This window comes from Cetorhinus maximus, chromosome 7 (genome assembly GCF_964194155.1).
Source record: "Cetorhinus maximus chromosome 7, sCetMax3.hap1.1, whole genome shotgun sequence".
NCBI lineage: Eukaryota > Metazoa > Chordata > Chondrichthyes > Lamniformes > Cetorhinidae > Cetorhinus > Cetorhinus maximus.
Window position 1 is genome coordinate 5,287,730 of NC_135885.1, and position 23,845 is coordinate 5,311,574.

Below are 23,845 nucleotides of genomic sequence, written 5' to 3' on the forward strand. Positions count from 1 at the left end.
TGTGCCCATAATGAACAGAAATATTGCACAAGTCACCCTGGTGCCTATGGGGGGGTGGGGAGTGATGGACAGGAACCCACATCTCCCCTAATCAGCCTCCAAGGATCCACAACCGGTATTATTTTTTATTCGTTCATGGGATGTGGGCGTCGCTGGCTGGGCCAGCATTTATTGCCCATCCCTAATTGCCCTCGAGAAGGTGGTGGTGGCCTGCCTTCTTGGACCACTGCAGCCCATGTGTGGTGCAGGTACACCCACATGATTGCATAATGTTCAGCACCATTCGCGACTCCTCAGATACTGAAGCAATCCATGTCCAAATGCAGCAAGGCCTGGGCAATATCCAGGGTTGAGCTGATAAGTGGCAAGTAACATTCGTGCCACACAAGTGCCAGGCAATGACCATCTCCAACAAGAGAGAATCTAACCATCGACCTTTGATGGTCAATGGCATGAGGGGGAGGCGATGTTGTTGTGGTGTTGTTGCTGGATTAGCAATCCAGAGAAGCAGAGTCATGCTCTGGGGACCCGAGTTCAAATCTTGCCATGGGATTTGGAGTTTCCCGAAAATCCCTGACTTTAAGTGGAATTATTTTTTAAAAAAATCTGGAATTAAAAGTCCAATGATGACCATGAAATGATTGTTGTAAAAACCCATCTGGTTCAGTGATTCCCCTTTAGGGAAGGAAATCTGCCGTCCTTACCTGGTCTGGCCTACATGTGACTCCAGACCCACAGCAATGCCTCTTAAATGCCCTTTGAACAAGGGCATTTAGGGATAGGCAATAAATGCTCGCCTAGCCCACATCCTGTAAGTGAATATTAATAAAAAAATGACCATCGCTGAATCCCCCATGATCAGCATCCTGGAGGTTACCATTGACCAGTAACTGAACTGGAGTATAGCCAAATAAATACTGTGACTACAAGAGCAGGTCAGAGGCTAGGAATCCTGCGGCGAGTAACTCAGCCCCTGACTCCCCACAGCCTGTCGACCATCTGCAAGGCACAAGTCAGGAGTGTGATGGAATACCCCCCACTTGCCTGGATGAGTGCAGCTCCCACAACACTCAAGAAGCTCGACACCATCCAGGACAAAGCAGCCCCGCTTGATTGGCACCCCATCCACAAACATTCACTCCCTTCACCACCGACGCACAGTGGCGGCTGAGGCAACTCACCAAGGCTCCTTCGACAGCACCTTCCAAAGCCGTGACCTCTACCGCCTAGAAGGACAAGGGCAGCAGATAGATGGGGACACCACCATCTGGAAGTTCCCCTCCAAGCCACTCATCATCCTGACTTGGAAATATATCGCCGTTCCTTCACTGTCGCTGGGTCAGAATCCTGGAACTCCCTCCCTAACAGCGCTGTGGGTGTACCTTCCCTACACCGCATGGACTGCAGCAGTTCCAGGCAATGGTTCACCACCACCTTCTCAAGGGCAATTAAGGATGGACAATAAAATTACTAGCCTAGCCATCCACGCCCACAACCCATTAAAGAAAGGAATTAAAAATAACAGTGCTGTTAGGCAGGGAGTCCCAGGATTTTGACCCAGTGATAGTGAGAGAATAGCAATATATTTCCACGTCAGGATGGTGAGTGACCTGAAGGTGTGAATGTCCCTGTCCGTCTACTGCCCTTACCCCTCCAGGCGGTACTGGCTGCAGATTTGGAAAGTGGTGTTGAAGGAGCCCTAGCGAGTACTTATTACATGAAGGGCTAATGAACTGAAGCAAACATACCTGATCCGGAAGAGATCCAGGTTATAGTATCTGCAGGCTGCCTTTTTGTTACACTTCTCTTCCCATTGGATACAGGTAGTGTCAATTGTACTTCCATAAAGGATGGGTCCTGGCAACCAGGCTGGGGAAGAACATCAAAATATCAGCATCTTAGATCCGATTCGCAACACTCTGTGAATGTTCTCAATAAAAGCATAAAGCTTTTAGCACCGTTCTACAGGCACATACATCCCACATCCCCATGTACACTCTCCCCTATCACTGACTCTACCCACCCAGTTAATCCCCTCCCACAGCCCCATGTACACTCTCCCCTATCACTGACTCTACCCACCCATTTAATCCCCTCCCACAGCCCCGTGTACACTCTCCCCTATCACTGACTCTACCCACCCATTTAACCCCCTCCCACAGCCCCATGTACACTCTCCCCTATCACTGACTCTACCCACCCAGTTAATCCCCTCCACATCCCCATGTACACTCTCCCCTATCACTGACTCTACCCACCCAGTTAATCCCCTCCCACAGCCCCATGTACACTCTCCCCTATCACTGACTCTACCCACCCAGTTAATCCCCTTCCCCAGCCCCATGTACACTCTCCCCTATCACTGACTCTACCCACCCATTTGATCCCCTCCCACAGCCCCATGTACACTCTCCCCTATCACTGACTCTACCCACCCATTTAATCCCCTCCCACAGCCCCATGTACACTCTCCCCCTATCACTGACTCTACCCACCCATTTTTTTCTCCTTCCTGTACAGGGAGTGAGCTTGTTGGACTTTCATACCAAGTCAGGAAGTCCACTTTCATTGTTTTTCTCCCTGAGAGTAAGTTCTGTACAAATTGCCCTGATTCCTATAGATAAGAAAGCAAAACTCCAAAATATCGGCACTATTTAACCTCCCTTGTGTCTGTTGTTTGAGGAATGAACCATTCACTGTTCTGAGTTGGTTGGGGGGGGGGGGGGGTGTAGGGAAGTGTGGGTGGACAAGGAATATAGAAAACAAGGATATAATCTCCTAGTTAGAGCTAGACCATTAGGAATGAAATCAGAAAACATTTCTCCACACAATGGCTAGTGGGTATTCTGAAACATCCTTCCTAAAAGGCTGTGAACTCTGGGCTCAATTAAGAAAGTTCAAGACTGAGATTGATAGATTTTTGTTGGGGTAAGGTTATCAAAGGATGTGGAGCAAAGATGGGTAAATGGAGTGGACCATTTCTAATATGCGGAACAGGCTTGAGGGGCTGAATGGCCTTCTCCTTTTCTTATGTTCTTATTGAAACATATACGATTCAGAGGGGGCTTCACAGGTTAGATGCTGAGAGGATGTTTCCTCTTGTGGTGGAGCTGGGAGGCACAGTTTAAAGACAAGGGGTCTCCTATTTAAGACAGAGGTGAGGAGTAATGTCTTCTCGCAGAGGGTTCTTAATCTTTGGAATTCTCTCCCCCAGCGAGCAGTGAAGGCTGAGTCATTGAATATATTCAGGGTTGAGTTAGATCGATTTTTGATCAACAAGGGAGTCAAGGGTTATGGGACACAGGCAGGAAAGTGGAGTTAAGGCCACAATCAGATCACCCATGATCTTACTGGATGGTGAAGCAGGCTCGATGGCCCGAATGGCCTCTTTCTGGTCTTATGTTCCTAAATTAAGTCGAATTATAAAACATAATTTTTCCTTTCTATTCTTTCATGGGATATGGGCTTCGCTGGCTGAGCCAGCATTTATTGCCCATCCCTAATTGCCCTTGAGAAGATGGTGGTGAGCTGTCTTCTTGACCCCCACTGCAGTCCATGTAGTGTAGGTACACCCACAGAGCTGTTAGGGAGGGAGTTCCAGGGTTTTGACCCAGTGACAGTGAAGGAACGGCGATATATTTCCAAGTCAGGATGGTGAGTGGCTTGGAGGGGAACTTGCAGATGGTGATGTTCCCATGTGTCTGCTGCCCTTGTCCTTCTAGGTAGGTGGAGACAATGGCAGGTTACATAGCCTGTCAACTTCCCTACAGCACAGAAACAGGCCATTCGGCCTAACTGGACCATGCTGGTGTTAATGCTCCACACGAGCCTCTTCCCACCCCTGTTCATCTAACCCTATTGTGATATCCTTCTATACCTTTCTCCCACATGTGGTTCTTGAGATTTCCCTTAAATGTATCTACACTGGTCATCCCAACTGTTCCTTGTGGTGGCGAGTTCCACAGAGTTTCTTCATCAAGATGCTATTAACAATATGGCAGCAACTCAACACTTGAAAGGCACAAATAGGAAAATGCATTGAAGATTGTCAAAATTCACGCTGCTCTGTCTAGATTAGGTTGTGTCCATTAGAGCGAGCTTTACTCACTCGCTCATGCCTGACTTTCTTGTTTGGCATTGTTAGACAGTTTGGTGAATAGGGCCGTAAACCCTGCGCCTAAAAACGTATTGGCTACAATTTTGGTTTTCTGCGTGCACTGGGTGGACAGCGGGAGGAGAAATGAATTTTGATGGGTTGGGCCTTCCATAGCCTTTCAGTGGAACAAGTTAGGGCAGATGTTGAGAGGCCCATTCCTCAGGCTGGAGGGTTTAGAATGTGGGGGGGGGTCACAGTCTGAGGATAAGGGGTCAGCCACTTCAGACCGAGATGAGGAGAAACTTCTTCACTCAGGAGATTGTGAATTTTTGGTACTCTCTACCCCAGAGAGTTGTGGGTGCTCAGTTGCTGAGTACATTCAAGAGCGAGATCGATAACGAAGAGAGGTTGGATAGACCTGGGTTGTTTTCGTTGGAGCAGAGAAGACTGAGGAGCGACCTGATCGAGGTGTACAAGGTTATGAGGGGCATGGACAGGGTGGATAGGGAGCAGCTGTTCCCCTTAGTTGAAGGGTCAGTCACAAGGGGACATAAGTTCAAGGTGAGGGGCAGGAGGTTTAGTGGGGGGATGTGAGGAAAAGTCTTTTTACCCAGAGGGTGGTGACGGTCTGGAATGCGCTGCCTGGGAGGGTGGTGGAGGCGGGTTGCCTCACATCCTTTAAAAAGTACCTGGATGAGCACTTGGCACGTCATAACATTTAAGGCTATGGGCCAAGTGCTGGTAAATGGGATTAGGTAGGTAGATCAGGTGTTTCTCACGTGTCGGTGCAGACTCGATGGGCCGAAGGGCCTCTTCTGCACTGTGTGATTCTGTGATTCCGTGATAGATTTTTGGAATCGCAGGGAATTAAGGGATATTAAGATCGGGGAGGAAGGTGGAGTTGAGGCAGAAGATCAGCCATGGTCTTATTTAATGGGGAGGAGGCTCGAGGAGCCAAAAGATCTACTCCTGTCCCTACTGCTTCATTTCTTAAGGAGTTCCAGATTTCCTTTACACTTGTGTAAAAAAGTGCCTTATGATTCCATGTTAAATGTCCCAGGTGAATTATTTAATGATTCCATTACTATTAAATCATGTGACTTCCAGGTTGGTAGAAGAGGAACAAGATTTACCTTGTGACTTTTTTTTTAAAGTCCAGTATTTTCTATATTTTTTCTTATTCTTTCATGGGATGTGGGCATCGCCGGCAGGGCCATCTTTGAACTGAGTGGTTTGTTCGGCCACCTCAGAGAACAGTTGAGAGTCAACCACATTGCTGTGGGTCTGGAGTCACATGTAGGCCAGACCGGGTAAGGGAGGAAGATTCCCTTCAGAATCACAGAATTGTTACGATGCAGGAGGCAGCCATTTGGTCCATCATGTCTGTACCCCCTCTCCAAATGAGCAAATTTATTGGCCCCTTTTCCCTGTAACCCTGCACATTCTTCCTTTTCAGATCACAGTCTAATTCCCTTTTGACTGCTTCACTTGAACCTGCCTCCACCACGCACTCAGGCAGCGCATTCCAGACCCTAGCCAATCGCTGCGTGAGAAAAAAAAGCTTTTTTCCTCATATCACTTTTGCCAATTGCTTTAAATCTGTGCCCTCTCATTCTTTTTACAAGTGGGAACAGCTTCTCCCTGTCTATTTTATGGAGGACATTAGTGAACCAGTTGGGTTTTTACAAAACAAAATCAATGATTCATCACTATTACATTCCAGATTTAGCAACTGAATTTAAACTTCACCAGCTGCCTTGATGGGATTTGAACCCTTTTCCCCCAGAGCATTAACCTTAGTCACTGGACCAGCGTTATTACCGCAAAACCATCAATTGCTCCACATTCATGTGGGGTGAAGAGTTCAGCAATGCATATTGAATTGGACTGGTCTGTCAGTTTGTCGGGAAAGAGCTTTATCTGGGAGTCAGATATAGTTGTCCTTGTACTTACCCAGAACACGGAATAGCAAGAACTGAATCCCTATTGCCAAAGATTTATCTTCAGGCTTCACTGACCTGGAGTCAACAAATGCAAAACAGTTGCGAATGAAATGTTAACTATGCAATTTTTTATTTAAAATAGCAGAGAAGAAAGCTTTAAGAGGAAGTTCAAGGCTGGGATGACCCTACAGGTTTGTCCTGTCAGTGGCTCGTTCATTCATAGAATTATTTGGAATATACGGCAAAGAAGCAAGCCATCTAATCCAGCCAGTCTGTGCTGCTATTTAAACTCCACACGAATCTCCTCCCATTGCGTCTACCTCAGCTCAGCCTTTCAGTATATTAGCACGGTCAATGGCTTCTCTTCTCAGCACACCCGTTATCTCTGCTGTTCCCCAAGGATCCAGCCTTGGCTGCTGCCTATGTCTCATCTCCATGCTGCCCCTTGGCAACATCATCTGAAAACACAGCATGAGTTTTGACATCCAGCCCTACCTCACCACCACCTCCTCTCTGGACTCCCTCCTCTGTTAGAACCATAGAACCATAGAACACTACAGCACAGAAAACAGGCCATTCGGCCCTTCTAGTCTGTGCCGAAATTTTATTCCGCTAGTCCCATTGACCTGCACCCAGTCCATAACCCTCCAGACCTCTCCCATCCATGTATCTATTCAATTTATTCTTAAAACTGAAGAGTGAGCCTGCATTTACCACGTCAGATGGTAGCTCGTTCCAAACTCTCACCACTCTCTGAGTGAAGAAGTTCCCCCTAATGTTCCCCCTAAACCTTTCCCCTTCCACCCTAAAGCCATGTCCTCGCGTGTTTATCTCTCCTAATCTAAGTGGAAAGAGCCTACTTGCATTTACTCTGTCTATACCCTTCATAATTTTGTAAACTTCTATCAAATCTCCCCTCATTCTTCTACGCTCCAAGGAATAAAGTCCTAACCTATTTAATCTTTCCCTGTAACTCAACTCCTTAAGACCCGGCAACATCCTAGGAAATTTTCTCTGCACTCTCTCAATCTTACTGATATCCTTCCTGTAGTTAGGCGACCAGAACTGCACACAATACTCCAAAGTTGGCCTCACCAATGTCTTATACAACCTCACCATAACATCCCAACTCCTATACTCAATACTTTGATTTATGAAGGCCAGTATGCCAAAAGCTTTCTTTACTAAATTGTTGCTAAATTATCAAGGCTGTTTACCCGACATCCAGTAATGGGTGAGCAGAAATCGCCTTCAATTCAATATTTGGAAGACCAAAGCCATAGTCTTCAGTCCCCACCACAAACTCCTTTCCCCAACCATCAACTCCAATCCTCTCCCTGGCAAATATCTGAGATTAAAACAGGCTCTTTGCAACCTTTGTGTCATACTTGACCTCAAGATGATCACAGGACAACCCGCGCCATCCCTAAGGCTGCATATTTCTACTCCATAACATCGCCCAACCCTGTCCCTGCCTCAGTTCATCAGCTGCTGAAACCCTCGTCCATGCCTTTGTTACCTCTAGACTTGACTGTTCCAACACACTCCTGGCTGACCTCCCTGTCCCCTCTGTAAACTTGGACTTATCCAAAACTCTATTCCCTGTGCCATTACACCCATTCACCCATCCCCCCCACCCCCCTGCACTGACTGACCTCAACTGATTTTCAGTTAAGCAATGTCTTGATTTTAAAATTCTCATCCTCACTCTCAAGTTCCTTTGGGGCAGGTGGGGAAGGAGATAAGACCATAAGACCATAAGACATAGGAGCAGAAATTAGGCCATTCGGCCTATCGAGTCTGCTCCGCCATTTAATCATGGCTGATAAGTTTCTCAATCCCATTCTCCCGCCTTCTCCCCGTAAACTTTGATCCCCTTACCAATCAAGAACCTATCTATCTTGGTCTTAAATACACTCAATCACCTTCTGTGGCAATGAATTCCATAGATTCACCACTCTCTGGCTAAAGAAGTTTCTCCTCATCTCTGTTCTAAAAAGTCTTCCCTTTACTCTGAGGCTGTGCCCTCGGGTCCTGGTCTCTCCTACTAATGGAAACATCTTCCCCACGTCCACTCTATCCAGGCCTTTCAATATTCTGTAAGTTTCAATCAGATCCCCCCTCATCCTTCTAAACTCCATCGAGTATAGACCCAGAGTCCTCAAACGTTCCTCATATGTTAAGCCTTTCATTCCTAGGATCGTTCTCGTGAACCTCCTCTGGACCCTCTCCAGGGCCAGCACATCCTTCCTGAGATATGGGGCCCAAAATTGCTCACAATATTCTAAATGTGGTCTGACCAGAGCCTTATAAAGCCTCAGCAGCACATCCCTGCTTTTATATTCTAGTCCTCTCGAAATAAATGCCAACATTGCATTTGCCTTCCTAACTACCGACTCAAGCTGCAAATTGAGATGATGGTATAATGGTGATGTCACTGGACTAGTAATCCAGCTGCCTAAACTAATCCTCTGGGAGGGGGCATGGGTTCAAATCCCACCACAGCAGCTGGTGGAATTTAAATGCAATTAATAAATCTGGAATATAAAGCTATCATTGCTTGGAAAAAAACCCTTTAGGGAAGGTAATCTACTGTCCTTATCTGGTCTGGCCTACGTGTGAGTCAAAACCCACAACATATGTGGTTGACTCTTTACCGCCCTCTGAAAGTGCAAGAGCAATTAGGAATGGGCAACAAATGCTGGCCTTGCCAGTGATGCCCACATCCCAAGGAAGAATAAATTGAAAATAAATCCCTCCATGGCCTCACCCCTCTCTATCCGTATTCTTCTCCAACCCTCGGAGATCTCTGCGTTCCTCTAATTCTAGCCTCTTGAGCATCCCCTGACTCAAGAGTCAAGAGTGCTACTGCTACTCACAAAGACGCTGCAGCAGAGAGGAAACTAGGAGTGAAAAATCCAACTTTTAAATGGTGTCAAACATGAACGTGCCTTAAAAGGAGCAACCAGTTTGGGAGATCTCCTCTGGAAAGAGAAAAGAGACCAATGTGTGAAATATCTTACCTCAGGACCAACATGAAGGAAGGGGTCTGACAGAGGGTGGCTACAAAAGCAGCCAATGTTAGGAAGAATATGAATGGTGGGAGGAGTTGGTAGCATCCACTGCCACAGGTGCCAGGTTTCACCAGGTTTTGAGCAGGAACACAGGAACAGTTGGTGTAATCCTTTGAAGGGAGAAAGACAAAAAGAAGCAAGTTAAATTCTCAAAGAGTTGGCAAAGCATTCATTCACGGGATACGGGCGTCACTGAGTGAGTGAGTATCAGCCGGGGCTCAGTGGGTGGCTCCCCCACCTGAGTCTCAAGGTTCAGGGTTGAAGTCCCATTCCAGGCCTTGAGCACAAAAATCAGAGCCAACACTCCAGGAGTGCTGCACTGTCACAGTTGCTGCCTTTCAAGTGAGACATCAAACTGAGGCCCCATTTACTTGCTTGGGCGAATGTAAAAGATCCCGTGACGCTATTTTGAAGAAGAGCAGGGGTTGTTCTCCCCTGTCCCCTGGCCAATATTGATCCCTCAGTCAACACAACAAAAACCCAGTCATGATCACATTGCTGTTTGTGCAAGTTTGCTGTGCGTCAATTGTTCAAGAAGGCAGCTCACCACTGCCATGTTAGGGATGGGCAGTAGATGCTGGCCCAGCCAACGAAGCCCACATCCCGTGAATGAATATATTTTTTAAAATGTCTGTCACGTTTCCTCCATTACAACAGCAACTACATTGTATCTACGAAGTATGCCATTGGCTGTAAAGCACTTTGGGGACATCCTGAGGAAGAGGTTATAGAATTGAACTGGAACATCGCAGCAAAGGGAGGCATGCGCCCCAAAACTTTTCATTTTGCACTCATCAGGACAAAGATAAGAGAATGTCAAATTTCAAACAAAAGGGTCCTGATTGGTTGGCAAGTCAGCTTTGATTGGTCGAGGTGTAGCCATGGAGAAAGCAGCGGGGAACTTCACTGAATTACCCAGGAGCTTGGGGAGCCTATAATTCCCCGGTGTATTCAGACAGCGATGGGGACTGAGGGAGGGGTCTGACTGGAATCAGGAGATGGGTTTGGGAGAACGCCCAGTTCAAAGGCAGAGAATTTACCCAAAGGCCCAGGACTCCTGGGTTACAAGGAAACCTGAAAAATAAATGTTAAACCCACCTTCTGGCCCTGAGTTCAGCTCTGGGTATGTTTGACCTAACAAAGAAACCGATATTTCCCCCTCCTCTCCCCTCTGTTCCCCTCCCATCACATTCTCCCTGGGGCTGAGTTCCTGCTTTTTTGCGTAAATTGTAGCAGTGTATCCTGGATTACCAGGCCAGTGACATTAACATTATGCCACCACCTCCCCCAGCTCTGTAAGAGGTAGCACTCATTGACAGTGTGGCTCCTGACCGCAATTCTTATCAATAATTTTAGGACTGTGTTGACAGTTTCGGGAATACCTCTTTTTAATTGCTAACTTTCCAAGCAAAAATCAGGATAGTGGGTGTTATGGACTTGATTTTCCAGACAGGTTTCTCATTAGAAACATCGAACTTTATTTACCGGCTGCAGCAGCAGTTACACGCTTCCATCAAGCTCCACATCTAGCAGAACTCCCACTCTAAGGTTCCCCGTGTTTGGAGCTGATTTGTACATGCTGTCATGTGGTACTATACAACACAATAAGTCTTAAAGCTATGGTCGCTACATTCCTCCCCCTTTAAATTTTTTGCATAGTTTGCATTTACAAGAACATCTGCCTTCATGACGTTACAAATATATACACGGGTCATGGAATTATAAGTTCAGCCTCTCAGGAGGTTTCCTGATCCGTGTGGCAGGTCGCAGCTCCATGATGTTTAAATCTCTTACAGGATTGACATGATCTGGAACCACAGCAACATCAGGTACCTCTTTAGGCACAGGCAGTTCAGTGTTATCTACTCCGACAGAAACCTCTGGTATGTCTATCCTTGGTTGAACCATTTCAACAGAGGCCACAGGTTCCTCAATGGTTGCAGGCGGAACATCGTTTTGTTGGGGGTTGCTCCCTTCTCCTCAAATGACCCATGTGTTTTCGGGTGATCGGGCCTCCACTTCTACATGGCACGACGAGGGTCCGGTCACAGGCACTATTACACCGGGTCACCAACTTGATCCACCACCGAAGTTTTGTACGTATACTGCTTCACCAATAGTAAATTCTCATTCATGGTTATGCAAATCATGAGTCGCTTTTTGATTCCCTTGACTTTTCTCCACCTTCCCCTCCAAATTGGGAAGTGTCAGGCTTAATCTCATTCAAAGGTGGCACTTTATAAGTAACTCTGAAGGTGTTGAACCTATAGTAGTGTTTGGGAGGTGGGGGGGGGGGTGGTTGGGGTCGGTCATTGTCTTTTCTGGACCATCTTCCATCTTGTCTTAGCAAAAATTAGCACTTTTCTTAGATAATATCACCACCTTCAACACCTCTTTGATCCTTTTGTCTGTGACATCTTTTGATTATCTGCTCCTATCACTGCTTGCTTGTCCCTACAACCAGCCCACACTCAACTTCTCTCCCCCCCGCCCCCCCACCTTAAACCAGCTTATATTTCACCCCTCTCCTAACTATACTTCGGTTCTGTTGAAGGGTCGTGTGGACCCGAAACGTCAACTCTTTTCTTCTCCACCGATGCTGCCAGACCTGCTGAGTTTTTCCAGGTAATTCTGTTTTTGTTTTCCATCTTGTCTTCTTCGGTCTACCACAGAGTTTAGTCTTGACCTTAATTTTGATTTCACAGGTCAGCCAGAATTCTCTCATGTGAAATCTCAACTCGATTCCGTTCAGGGGTTGAGCTACCCGTGGCTTTACCACCCACTGGCATTTTGGAAAGTTCCGCGACATTTCCTTCTAATACCTTTCTTCCTTCATTCAGCTGATTCTTCAGCTCTTCCGTCTCCTTCTTGTATCTGTTGGGCTTCCTCCTGGAAACTTGAACATCGCTGCGTCTTCTCTGCCAACTGGTTCTTCAGTTTGTTCAAATTGACGTTAAATTCATTCTGCTTCTCTTCGTAATTTTCCAGAGGTACAGATTTTGACCTGAGTGATCCTTGTCGTGTGTGAAGGTCTTTCAACCGGTTTTTTTCTTTATGAAGCTCACTTGCTTCATCTTAAATTCTGTCATTCAGCAGAGTCTCCTTGGGTTTCTTCTGCTGTTCTTCCATGTCGTTATTTAAGACGGTCTTCATTTCCTCAGGTTGCTGAATGGCTACACACTCCTTTCGCATCCTGTTACGGTCCTTGGACTCTCCAGTCTCTTTCTGAAGTACCTTGCCTTGTTCCTTTTCCAACTCAGGAACTTTTTCCAGCTTCCTTTTGAAATCTCACTGGCCAATCAAGGTTCATTTCCCTTCAAACAATCAAGACCTAGAAGGCTTGGTCCTTCGCCTTCTCACAGGGAGTTGTGCTGTTTGGTGTTTATGATAAACAGGTACGGGGGTAATACCCTTCACTTGGATAGCTTCACCTGTATAAGTTTTCAATTTGGCTGAAGCTTGCTCCAAATTCAATTGTTGAGTCCCCTTGTTTAAATATTTGAAGGTGTGCTCTCCCAGTGCAGTGGTTGAAGCACCAGTGTCCACTTCCACCATTAAAGGTTTTCCATTTACCTGCAGAGTAACAGTGATTGGCTCTGTCTTCCCTACTTTTACATTAAAAAGTGAGTAAATATCAGAATTGGTGGTTTCTGGTTCTTCCACATTATGTACATCGATCGGTTTAGTTTGCTGCCTGGGAGTCTGTCTCAATCTTGCTTTACAGTGCTTCAGTATGTGCCCTCTTTTATGGCAAAAGGAGCACTCCACCTCTTTAAAATGGCAAGTTTCAGAAGTATGATTGCTTCCGCATTGGTAACAATTCATTTTCAGATTTGATGCTGAGCTGTATTTATTTTAAATGTTCTGGCAGCGGGGACTGTCTCCCGCTTTGTGGCAGAGTCCCAGTTTCTCATGCCACACCCGGCTGCCCATTTCCGCCCCAACTGGATAACGGCGTTATTTTGTGCACCTTGCATAGTCAGCGTGTTCCGCTCGGCGCTTTCCTTCGCGAGCGCTATTTCCAACACGTTTTTAAAAATCGAGGTTTACTTCAGCGAATAACTGTCGTTGAATGGCATCATCTTGCACACCGCAGGCCAAACGATCCCTCAGCATCTCACTTGGGGTCTCCCCAAAATCAGTGTTCAGTCAGTTGTTTCAATTTCGCCACGTCTGTAGCAATGATCTCCGTCGGGGCTCTAACCCTCAAACTAAACCTGATCCTCTGGCATTGTGACTGAGGGTTTGGGTTGAAAATGTCCATTAATGAGGTCTGCCAATTCACCGAAGGTCTGTGAATCGAGCGCATTCAGGGCCGTCAAACTTCGGATTAAGTTATAGTTTTTACTCCTGCAAACACTTAGGAGAATTTCTCTCCTCTTTTCCTCCCCCATTATTTCGTTAGCCTGAAAATAGAAGCCAATGCATTCTACATATTGACTCAAATCCTCTGTGGATAGTTTGAAGGGGGTCAATCCTGCCAAAATGTGACATATCTGATGAGTATGTCTTTCTTTTCTTCTGTTTAAACAAGATACTCACAATCACTGGGTGAGGGATAATGCCAGACCCGACTTACCCTCGTTGCCAGTTTGTTATGGACTTGATTTTCCAGACAGGTTTCTCATTAGAAACATCAAATTTTATTTACAGGCTGCAGCAGCAGTTACATGCTTCCATTAAGCTCTACAGCTGGAAGAAAAACTGCTACTCTAAGGTGCTCCACACTTAAAGCTGATTCATTCACACTGTCACATGATACTATATGACACAATAAGTCTTAAAGCTACACAGTCACTACAATGGGTTAACCTAACTGCACACCATCAGTGTTGTAACACTGCGTGGGTGAACTGGTTTGGCTACTCAGCACACCTTTTCTTTTGCATACTTTCATTAAACCTGTTGGATCTTGTTTGGTTTGAGAAAGAAACCTCAAATATTCTGTCTAAGTCAGCCCTTTCAACCAGAAAACTCCTGACCTCTGTGGATTTAACTCAGAGCAGCAGTAGAACTGACACTGATATCTGCAATTAGATGGGTGTAAAGACTTACATTTACATAGAGCCCTTCACAACCTCAGGACACTCCAAAGCACCTCACTGCCAATGCTGCACTTTTGAAATGTGGCCGCTGTTGCAATGTAGGAAACACAGCAGCCAATTTACACACAGCAAGCTCCCACAAACAGCAACATGATAATGACCAGATACCAGGCTGAGGGATATATATTGGCCCCAGGACATTGGGGAGAACTCCCTTGTTCTCCTCCAATTTGTCACTAATTGGGGGAGTGGGGGGCAGGGCTTTGGTTCAATATCTCATCCAAAGATCAACACCTATAGCACCCCCTCAGTACTGCACTAGGTAAGTCCTTGGAGTGAGATTTGGCCTCAAAGGCAAGGATGCTGCACACTGAGCCACAGCTGCTGATGCCTAACCATTGTGGGAGGTGGTGACATGGTGGTAATGTCACTGGGTGACTAATCCCGAGACCCAGACTAATGCTTTGAGGTCACAGGTTCAAATCCCACTGCAGCTGGTAGAATTCAAATTCAATTAATAATTCTGGCATTGAAAGCTAGTCTCAGTAATGGTGACCATGAAGTTATCATTAAAAACCTATCTGGTTCATTAATGTCCTTTACGGAAGGAAGGAAATCTGCCATCTTTACATGTGACTCCAGACCCAGGGCAATGTGGTTGACTCTTACCTGCCCTCTGAAATGGCCTAAGCAAGCTACTCAGTGCAGGGGCAATTAGGGATGGGCATCAAGCACTGGTGTTGGCAGTGCCTTTCCCTTCCTGCCACTCCTAATCACACGAAAAGAATAAATTATATTAAAAAAAAGGAAAGTTATACCAGTCACAGTTTAAGCCTTCTAGCTTAAAATTGTCTCAACCCAACTTACCACAACTTTCCCATCAGCTTCGAAGAAGGCAGACTTGCAGCCAGCATGGCAGGGAGAGGTGAATTCAATGCCATCAGTTGTACAAACTGGGTTGTAGGCCTGATCCCTGCAGTTACATCCCTGATTACAGCTAAGCTCAATGCCTGAGGAACTGGAAAGTGAAGGAGAAAAATAGTCTTAAAACAAGATAAGCATCACTTCTCTTTGACTCAAACACGTCTTTGAATGAATCAGTGAGGGAACATATTTTGCCCCGCTATCGGGATTGATGCTCCCAGGTCAGGCACCCAGTGGATTCACAGAAGTGGTTACAGCAGAGAAGGAGGCCATTCAGTCCATCATCTCTGTGCTGGCTCTCAAAAGGAGCAATTCCCCTAGTGCCACTTCCTGTAGTCCTGCAGATTCTTCCCTCTTCAGATAATGATCCGATTCCCTCTTCAAAAGCTCAATTGACCCCGCCTCCACCACACTCTCAGGCAGCGCATTCCAGACCCTAACCACTCGCTGTGTGAAAAAGTTTCTCCTCATGTCACCATTGCTTCTTTTGCCAATTACCTTAAATCTGGGCCCTCTGGTTCTCGATCCTTCCACCAATGGGAACAGTTTCTTCCTCTCTACTCTGTCCAGGCTCCTCGTGATTTTGAAATCAAATTTCCCCCTTTCTCTCCCTCAACAATAAATCTCAACTCCTACCACCAAGTCCAAGCCACTCACCATCCTGACTTGGAAATATTTCACCGTTCCTTCACTGTCGCTGGATAAAAATCTTGGAGCTCCCTCCCTAACAGCAATGTGGGTGTACCTACACCATATGGGACTGCAGCGGTTCAAGAAGGCAGCTCACCACCACCTTCTCAAGGGGCAACTAGGGATGGGCAATAAAAGCTGTCCGAGCCAGCGATGCTCACTCCCCAAGAATTAACTTTCAATAAAGGGTATAAGTCATCATTTGGTACTTGATCTGAGCAGCCATTCCCCATGTGTGAGCCTAGGCATTGACAGACTGTCTGTGGGGGTATGGGAGGGGCTGGGCGTGGCCAGTGGAGGGGACGGTGCTGAGTATCAGTTTGCATAGTGAAATTCTCCCCGACTTTAAATGTGTGTATTGCAAAGGTGCAGATGGTCCCAAAGTGCTGTTACATAGAATGACATTACATAGGATATACCGAAACAGGCCATTCAGCCCAACCAGTCCACGCTGGTGATTATGCCCCATTCAAGCCTTCTCCCATCTTGTATTCGTCTAACTCTACCATTGTAACCCTTTATTCCCTTCTCCCTCATCCATTTGTCCAGTTTCCCCTTAAGTGCATCGATACTACTCACTTCACCCACTCTCCGTGGTAGCGAGTTCCACATCCTCTCCGGGTAAAGAAGTTTCTCCTGGATTCCCTATTGGATTTCTTGGCGGCTATCTTAATATTGACCACCTCTCATTACGCTCTTCCCCACAAGAGGAAACATTCTCTCTCTCTCTCTCTCTCCACTCGATCAAAACCTTTCATCATTTTAAATGCCTCTATTAGGCCACCCCTCAGCCTTCGCATTTCAAGAGGAGACCCAGCGTGTCAATCCTTTCCTGATATTTATACCCACGCATTTCTGGGATCGTCCTCGTATATCTTCTCTGCACCCTCTCTAGTACATCTATGTCATTTTTTAAAATTAGCAACCAGAACTGCAGACTGTACTCTAAAGGCTGGTGTTTACACTGCGGGGCTGGACCCCAGCTTCCCGGCAGCCTTTTAAACAGCCGCCAGGCCTTCAGTTGGCTCGAGGTAGGACTTCTGCCCCTGTCGGAGAAGATGTCTCGCCTCCAGGAGCCGCTGCCCATTCGAATGGCCGACAGTTCTTGTGCCCCAACAGCGCCACTGGGAGCAGTGGCCAGCGTTGGGACTGCAGGCGGTCCTGAAGGGGAGACGCAATGGACCCAGACCTTTCAGGTAAGTTCAAGGTCTCCCGGTGCTCTCGCTGGCGAGGGTGGAGGGATGTGAAATGCAGCAGGGGGAACACCTCGGTGGGTGCCCAAACACGAGGCACCTCCCAGCCCGGTCTAGCCACAAGGCTGCCAGGTTGCTGTGGGACACCCCCGTCACAGGGAGGGGGGTGGGGAATCACACAAGGAGGAGCCCCTTAAGTAGCTATTAATTGGCAAAATACCTGCAGATGCAGGCACAGCGCTGTTGCCATGGCGCCCAAATTTGCATCCCCCCTGCCTGCCATTCGGGCCCCCTGAGGGGGCTGGAAAATTCAGTCCTAATCAAAGGTGCGATACAGGTCAGGAGTTCCAGGCTTTTGAATCGGCAATGTTGAAGGAACAGCTTGCCCAAGCCAAGGTGGAAGCTAAGCGGATGTTTCCCCTTATGGGAGAGACTAGGACAAGGGGACTGATGAAAGTATAATAATTTTCATTATATTTTTCTGCTTTATTGTAAGGTAGGTTTATGGGGGTAAGTATAGTTGGGTCTGTCTGTGTATGATTTAATTACATTTGGAGTCAAGTAGACTGTAAGCTTTAAATCATCAAAAGAAGCTAAGTGCTTGACATGCTATTGAGTAAACATGGATGCTGGCTTAGTATGTAAAGCGTGAAGGGAATTTCCATTTTTAGATAAATGAAGGGATGTTTGGATTTCAAAGGGATCTTAATCTGTTTACAAGCAGCCAGATAAGCAAGTCTAAGGAATGTGTTCATCTTTCCCAAAGGTTACTGACAACATATAAAAACTTTCATGTCACCATTATAGAATGAGGGAGGTACAGTTTCAAAAACACATGGAACAATAGAATTTACATATTAAAGAAAGAGAAACATATATAAAGGAGAATGAAAGGTTGCGTGTCAGGAAGCCATATTAGATTTAATAGGAGTATGTGAAGTAGCCTTCAACATGTGTGCATAAATCTGCTATGCAACAAAACAGAAGTTGGGGAAAAGCCATTTGGAATTCCACTGTCCAGGGTATTGTGTTAACTTGCTGAGTTTGTTTTAAATCTAAAAACCTATTTTTGGACCGTTGCCTTAAAGGGGGTGTAACTAGGGGTCAGGCTAAATAGAAAATTTAGGAGTTATTATAGTAATAAGTAATTTATAGTCTTATGTATGTGCTTGAAAGCTTCTTTATTTTGATAATAAATATTTTAATTTAATTTTTAAAATCTCTTAAAGGCCTTGGATTTATTACTTCTGAATTCAGTGCAGACATCTCATAATAAATACAAATTGCAAAACTGTTGTGATAGCAGGACCAAGTTTCCCTCGTGGACTTGGTCCACCTGGCACACATCATCTGCCATGCCATAACAGGAAAACAGATTAAAAATAAGGGGTGTCCCATTTAAATTGGAGATGAGGATAATTTTATTCTCTCAAAGGGTCATTAATCTGTGGAATTCTCTTCCTCCAGAGAACAGTGGAGGCTGGGTCATTGAATTTATTCAAGGCTAAGTTAGATACATTCTTGATTAATAAGGGAGTCAAAGGTTATTGGGGGTAGGTTGGAAAGTAGAGTTGAGGCCACAATCAGATCAGCCATGATCTTATCAAATGATGGAGCAGGTTGAAGGGGCTGAATGGCCCACTCCTGCTCCTAATTCATATGGAGGGGAACCTGGTGTTCCCCTTTGTCATAGACAAAAGGACAAAGAGGTGTTGAAGGTGGTGATATTATCTAAGGAATGTGCTAATTAAGGGTTGCAAGCAGGACGAGCAAGGTACAGATAGCCCTAGTGGGGGTGGGGTGAAGGGAAGGAATCGAAATAGGCTAAAAGGTAGAGATAAAACAATGGATGGAAATACATTTAAAAATAATGGAAATAGGTGGGAAAAGAAAAATCTATATAAATTATTGGAAAAAAAAGGGGGGGATCGGAAAGGGGGTGGGGATGGAGGAGAGAGTTCATGATCTAAAATTGTTGAACTCAATATTCAGTCCGGAAGGCTGTAAAGTGCCTAGTCGGAAGATGAGGTGCTGTTCCTCCAGTTTGCGTTGGGCTTCACTGGAACAATGCAGCAGGCCAAGGACTGACATGTGGGCATGAGAGCAGGGTGGAGTGTTGAAATGGCAAGCGACAGGGAGATCTGGGTCATGCTTGCGGCCAGACCAAAGGTGTTCTGCAAAGTGGTCACCCACTCTAACCTGTCCCCACCCCTTTCCGATTCCCCCTTTTTTTTCCCAATAATTTATATAGATTTTTCTTTTCCCACCTATTTCCATTATTTTTAAATGTATTTCCATCCATTGTTTTATCTCTACCTTTTAGCCTATTTCGATCCCTTCACCCCACCCCCACTAGGGCTATCTGTACCTTGCTCGTCCTGCTTTCTACCCTTAATTAGCACATTCCTTAGATAATATCACCACCTTCAACACCTCTTTGTCCTTTTGTCTATGACATCTTTTGGCTATCTCCACCTATCACTGGCCCTCTAGCCAGCTCTACCTGTCCCCCCCACCCCACGCCCCCCCCCCCCCCCCCCCCCCACTTAAACCAGTTTATATTTCACCTCTTTTCTATTTTTACTTAGTTCTGTTGAAGAGTCATACGGACTCGAAATGTTAACTGTGTTCCTCTCCGCAGATGCTGCCAGACCTGCTGAGTTTTCCCAGGTATTTTTATTTTTGTTTTGGATTTCCAGCATCCGCAGTTTTTTGCTTTTATTTTTTTTCCCCTTTATTTGTTGCCCTTGTCCTTTGAGGTGGTAGAGGTCGTGGGTTTGGAAGGTGCTGTCAAAGGAGCCTTAGTGAGTTGCAGCAGTGCAGCTTGTAGATGGTGCACACACTGCTGCTACTGTGCGATGGTGGTGGATGGGGGTGAATGTTTGTGGATGGGGTGCCGATCAAGCGGGGTTGCTTTGTCAAGCTTCTTGAGTGTTGTTGGAGCTGCACTCATCCAGCCAAGCGGAGAGTGTTCCATCACACTCCTGACACTTGCATCCACAGAAATGAAGGCAGGCTTTAATTATCAGCCATTGGTGAGACAAATTTAGGGAAGAACATCTCAACGTGGGATGTGCATTACCTATTCAAGGAACTGTGGTTGTAGTTTACTCCAGCAACGATTTGCGTTGAGCAGCCAAGGAAGAAGAGCGGTGCGGTAGCACAAATGGCGACAAAGATGGCCATGAAGCACATGAAGGCCGAGCCCCTCAGAGTTATCTGAAACTTCCTCAAAATGGCTCCACCAATCAGGATGCCAAGAACAGCCCCAGGGACCTGGATGCCTCCTTGAGTTGGAAGAAATCGAAGAGTTAAAATAGAATAATCAAATTAATTCACACCAGTTAACAACAAATAAAAGCACAGGAGTAAACATTTGTCTGGACTAGGCTTCGGGTCCAGTTTTGGCAGTGTGAGTCTCAACCACAAGGCCCCAGTTTGGCCCTCACAGTATTCACTTTTATAATGTTGGAACCACAACAACCAATTTATGCACAGAGAGCTCCCCATAGACAACAATGAGATAAATGACCAGATAATCTATTTTGGCCATGTGGATTAAATATTGGACTGGCACTCGAGAACGCTCTCCTGTAGAAGGGCATGGGATCTCATACCTCCGCCCGAGAGGGCAGACAAACGTCTCATCTGAAAGGTGGCACCTCCAACAGTGCGGCACTCCCTCAGTGGGAGCGTCAGCCTGCAATTTTGTGCTCATCTCTGCAGTGGGACTTGAACCCACAGACTACTGACTCACAGAATTACTGAGCCATAGTTGACACCAGGAGTGAGATAATCCACCAGGGCTCCCAAACATGGACATTGAGTGAGCCTATTCTCTTACATATTCATTCTTGGGATGTTGGCATTACAGACAAGACCCGCGCTAAATAAACAACTAAACTCGCATAGGTCACTAAGGTGGGATAGAGGTGGAGGCCAACTTTAGCTTGTAAAAGCATCGCACCAATCCCCCCACACCTCCCAGTCTCCGTCAACACTTGAACATCAGAGAGAGAAAAAAAGAGAAGTGCTGAGTGAAGCATGTTTTTTGATTTTGGCATTCTCACCGATCAATAGATTTGCAAATGAGGCAGTCACCGTGAACTGTTGCTCCAGAAACTTGCCAATGAAGACGGTTAATCCAGACATCAGAGCTGACATACACACCTGCGCTAACACAACCAGGAGGTAAACTGAGCTCCTTAAAGTCCGCAGCAATATAAAAGGAAAACCTGTGGGAAACGGAAACAGGGCTTTTAGGGCAGAGCACTTCTGATTCAGAGAGTAGAATCATAGAACGACAAAAGGTACAGAAAGAGGCTACTTGGCCCATCATCTCTGTGCTGACTCTGTGAAGGAGCTATCCAATTAGTCCCACATCTCAGCTCGTTCCCCATAACTCTGCAAATTCATCCTCCGCAAGTACATGTCCAATTTGCCTTTTGAAGGTTCCTACGGAATTTGATTTTCCTTCCCTATCAGGTGGTGTGTGCTCCAGGTCTTAACACACCCTCCATGTGGAGAAATATCTTTCCCTCTCTTTCTTTTTGCCAATTATTTTAAATCTGTCACCTTTGGTTAATGACCCACTTGGCAAAGGAAACCATTTCTCTGACTTGCTCTATCAAGACCCTTCATAATTTTGACCTTAACCTCCTAGCTCGAAGCACAATCCTGGTTTCTGCAATCGCTGCACATAACTGAAGTTGCTCAACCCTGGTGTTATCTTGGGAAATCTCCTCTGTGCCCTCTTCAGAGGCTTTTTCATTCCTCCTAAGGTGCCAAACCCACAATTGTGCACAATGCTGAGACCTTACAGGGAACTTGTAAATGTTTAGCTTGACTTCCTTGTTCTTAAATGCTATGCCTCTATTTACAAAACTAAGTACTCCATAAGCTTAAATGCTATCTCAGTGGTGATGGCAGTCTTGTGCTTATATTACCGGACTAGGAATCCAGAGGCCTAGACTAATAATTATGGACAGATGGGTTCAAATTCCATCACAGCAGCTGGAGAAATTAAATTCAGTTCATTAACTAAATCCGGTATAAAAAGCTAGCGCCTGTAATGGTGACCATGAAACTGCCAAATGGTGGTAAAATACAGCTGGTTCACTAATGCCCTTTAGGGAAGGAAATCTGCTGTCCTTACCCTGTCTAGCCTACACGTGACTCCAGATCCATAGCAATGTGATTGACTCTTAACTGCCCTCTGAAATGGCCTAGCAAGCCACTCAGTTGTGTTCAAGAAGGCAGCTCATCACCACCATCTCAAGGGCAATAAATGCTGGCCTAACCAGTGGCGCGGAGGTCCGGAGAATGAATTCTAAAAAAAAAAATCAACTACCCTGCCACCTCCACAGAGTTATGAACATGTGCCCCTACATTCCTTTCTCTCCTGCCCTGCTCCCCTCAAAGTTGGACTATTCAGCAATGGGCTGAATGGCCTCCTGTGCCATTGTGACTCTAAACTCTCCAGTTGAAACAAAAACTCAAATATCTTTCCTGGGGTGAATGTCTTACCCATCCAATCCCTTAGAAGTGCAACATCAATTTTCTCCGATTAACACTTGGATTTTGCCTTTAGGAAGTTAATATTCTTGCATTCCTCTCCTAGTGAAGGAATCATTGCACGTCGGCCCACTTCAGGAATAAAACCTGCATAACTACTTGTTTTCCCATGGATGGAGCTTTCTTGACTTGGCAGCTCATTTGGGCTCGTGACATCTAGTTTGAAGCTGCCACTGACGATTTCTTGGGGGCAAGAACAGAAAGCCTGGCATCCTCCGATAAAAAGACTTTTGGTCCCGGCCGTGGGTGCTCACTGACCTACACGGCCTCCTGGTGAAGCTGCGTCTCAAATTAGAAATTCTTATCATCGTGTCCATGACTTTGGCCTCTCCCTCCCTCTGCAATCTCCTCCCACCTTCCCGGATCTCTGTGCTCCTCCAATTCCGGCCTCTTGCACATCCCCAATTTTAGTCAGTCCACCATTGGTGGTCGTGCCTGGGGTCCAGGATCTGGAATTCCCTCCTTAAACCTCTCCACCTTGCTTTCCTCCTTTAGATGCACCACGGCCAAGCTTTTGGACATCTGCCCTAATAACTCCTTATGTGGTTCACTGTCAAATTCCATTTGCTTATATAGGCTCCTGTGAAGGATGTGGATTAGTTGGACAGCTCCTTCAAAGAGCCAACAGAGGGGCAGTGGGACAAATAGCTTGCTTCTGTGATATGAGATTCTACAGTCGATACCCAACAAGCGAGTAGCAAGTGCTTATAAACGTACTCTTAATAAACTGAAGCAACGACAGATCTTGTGTTGTATCGTCTTTGGATTTTAATTTGTCCAACTGTTTTTTGGGTTTGTTTTCACCTTCAGGATCCTCGGAGTCCTGGAAAGAAAAGAGAGATTAAGCGTCACTTCGATGGACATTTTGCAGCACTTTCCAAACCTGTGACCTCTACCACCTGGAAGGACAAGGGCAGCAGATGCATAGGAACACCACCATCTGCAAGTTCCCCTCCAAGTCACTCACCATCCTGACTTGGAAATATATCGCCGTTCCTTCTCTGTCACTGGGTCAAAATCCTGGAACTCCCTCCCTAACAGCACTGTGGGTGTACCTACACCACATGGACTGCAGCGGTTGAAGAAGGCAGCTCATCCACCACCTTCTCAAGGCCAATTAGGGATGGGCAATAAATGCTGGGTTAGCCAGTAAAGCCCATACGTTGAGAATGAAAAATTGAGAGCAAGTTCGACCAAGCCTCCTCTCAACCACTTCTCAAATTTAGAAGTATTAGCTGATAGGAACATTTTTAAAAATTCATTCATGGGTTGTGGGCTTTGCTGGCTGGGTCAGCATTTATTACCC

At 46.0% G+C, this 23,845-nt stretch overlaps 2 protein-coding genes across 2 annotated transcripts in view; one reads left to right on the plus strand and one right to left on the minus strand.

Annotated features, from left to right (window-relative positions):
• Positions 1–23,845, plus strand: part of LOC144682565 (BTB/POZ domain-containing protein KCTD14-like) — a 1,380,231-nt gene that overhangs the window by 302,634 nt on the left and 1,053,752 nt on the right. The window lies entirely within an intron of this gene.
• slco2b1 (solute carrier organic anion transporter family, member 2B1) overlaps positions 1–23,845 on the minus strand; it is a 44,809-nt gene that overhangs the window by 525 nt on the left and 20,439 nt on the right. Inside the window, exons 7-13 of the mRNA XM_078544986.1 lie at positions 23,257–23,362; positions 21,036–21,200; positions 20,048–20,252; positions 15,026–15,176; positions 9,063–9,223; positions 6,050–6,114; positions 1,749–1,869 (exon numbers count right to left, since the gene is read on the minus strand). Of these exons, the coding sequence (XP_078401112.1) occupies positions 1,749–1,869; positions 6,050–6,114; positions 9,063–9,223; positions 15,026–15,176; positions 20,048–20,252; positions 21,036–21,200; positions 23,257–23,362 (974 nt within the window). The remainder of the gene's footprint in view (positions 1–1,748; positions 1,870–6,049; positions 6,115–9,062; positions 9,224–15,025; positions 15,177–20,047; positions 20,253–21,035; positions 21,201–23,256; positions 23,363–23,845) is intronic.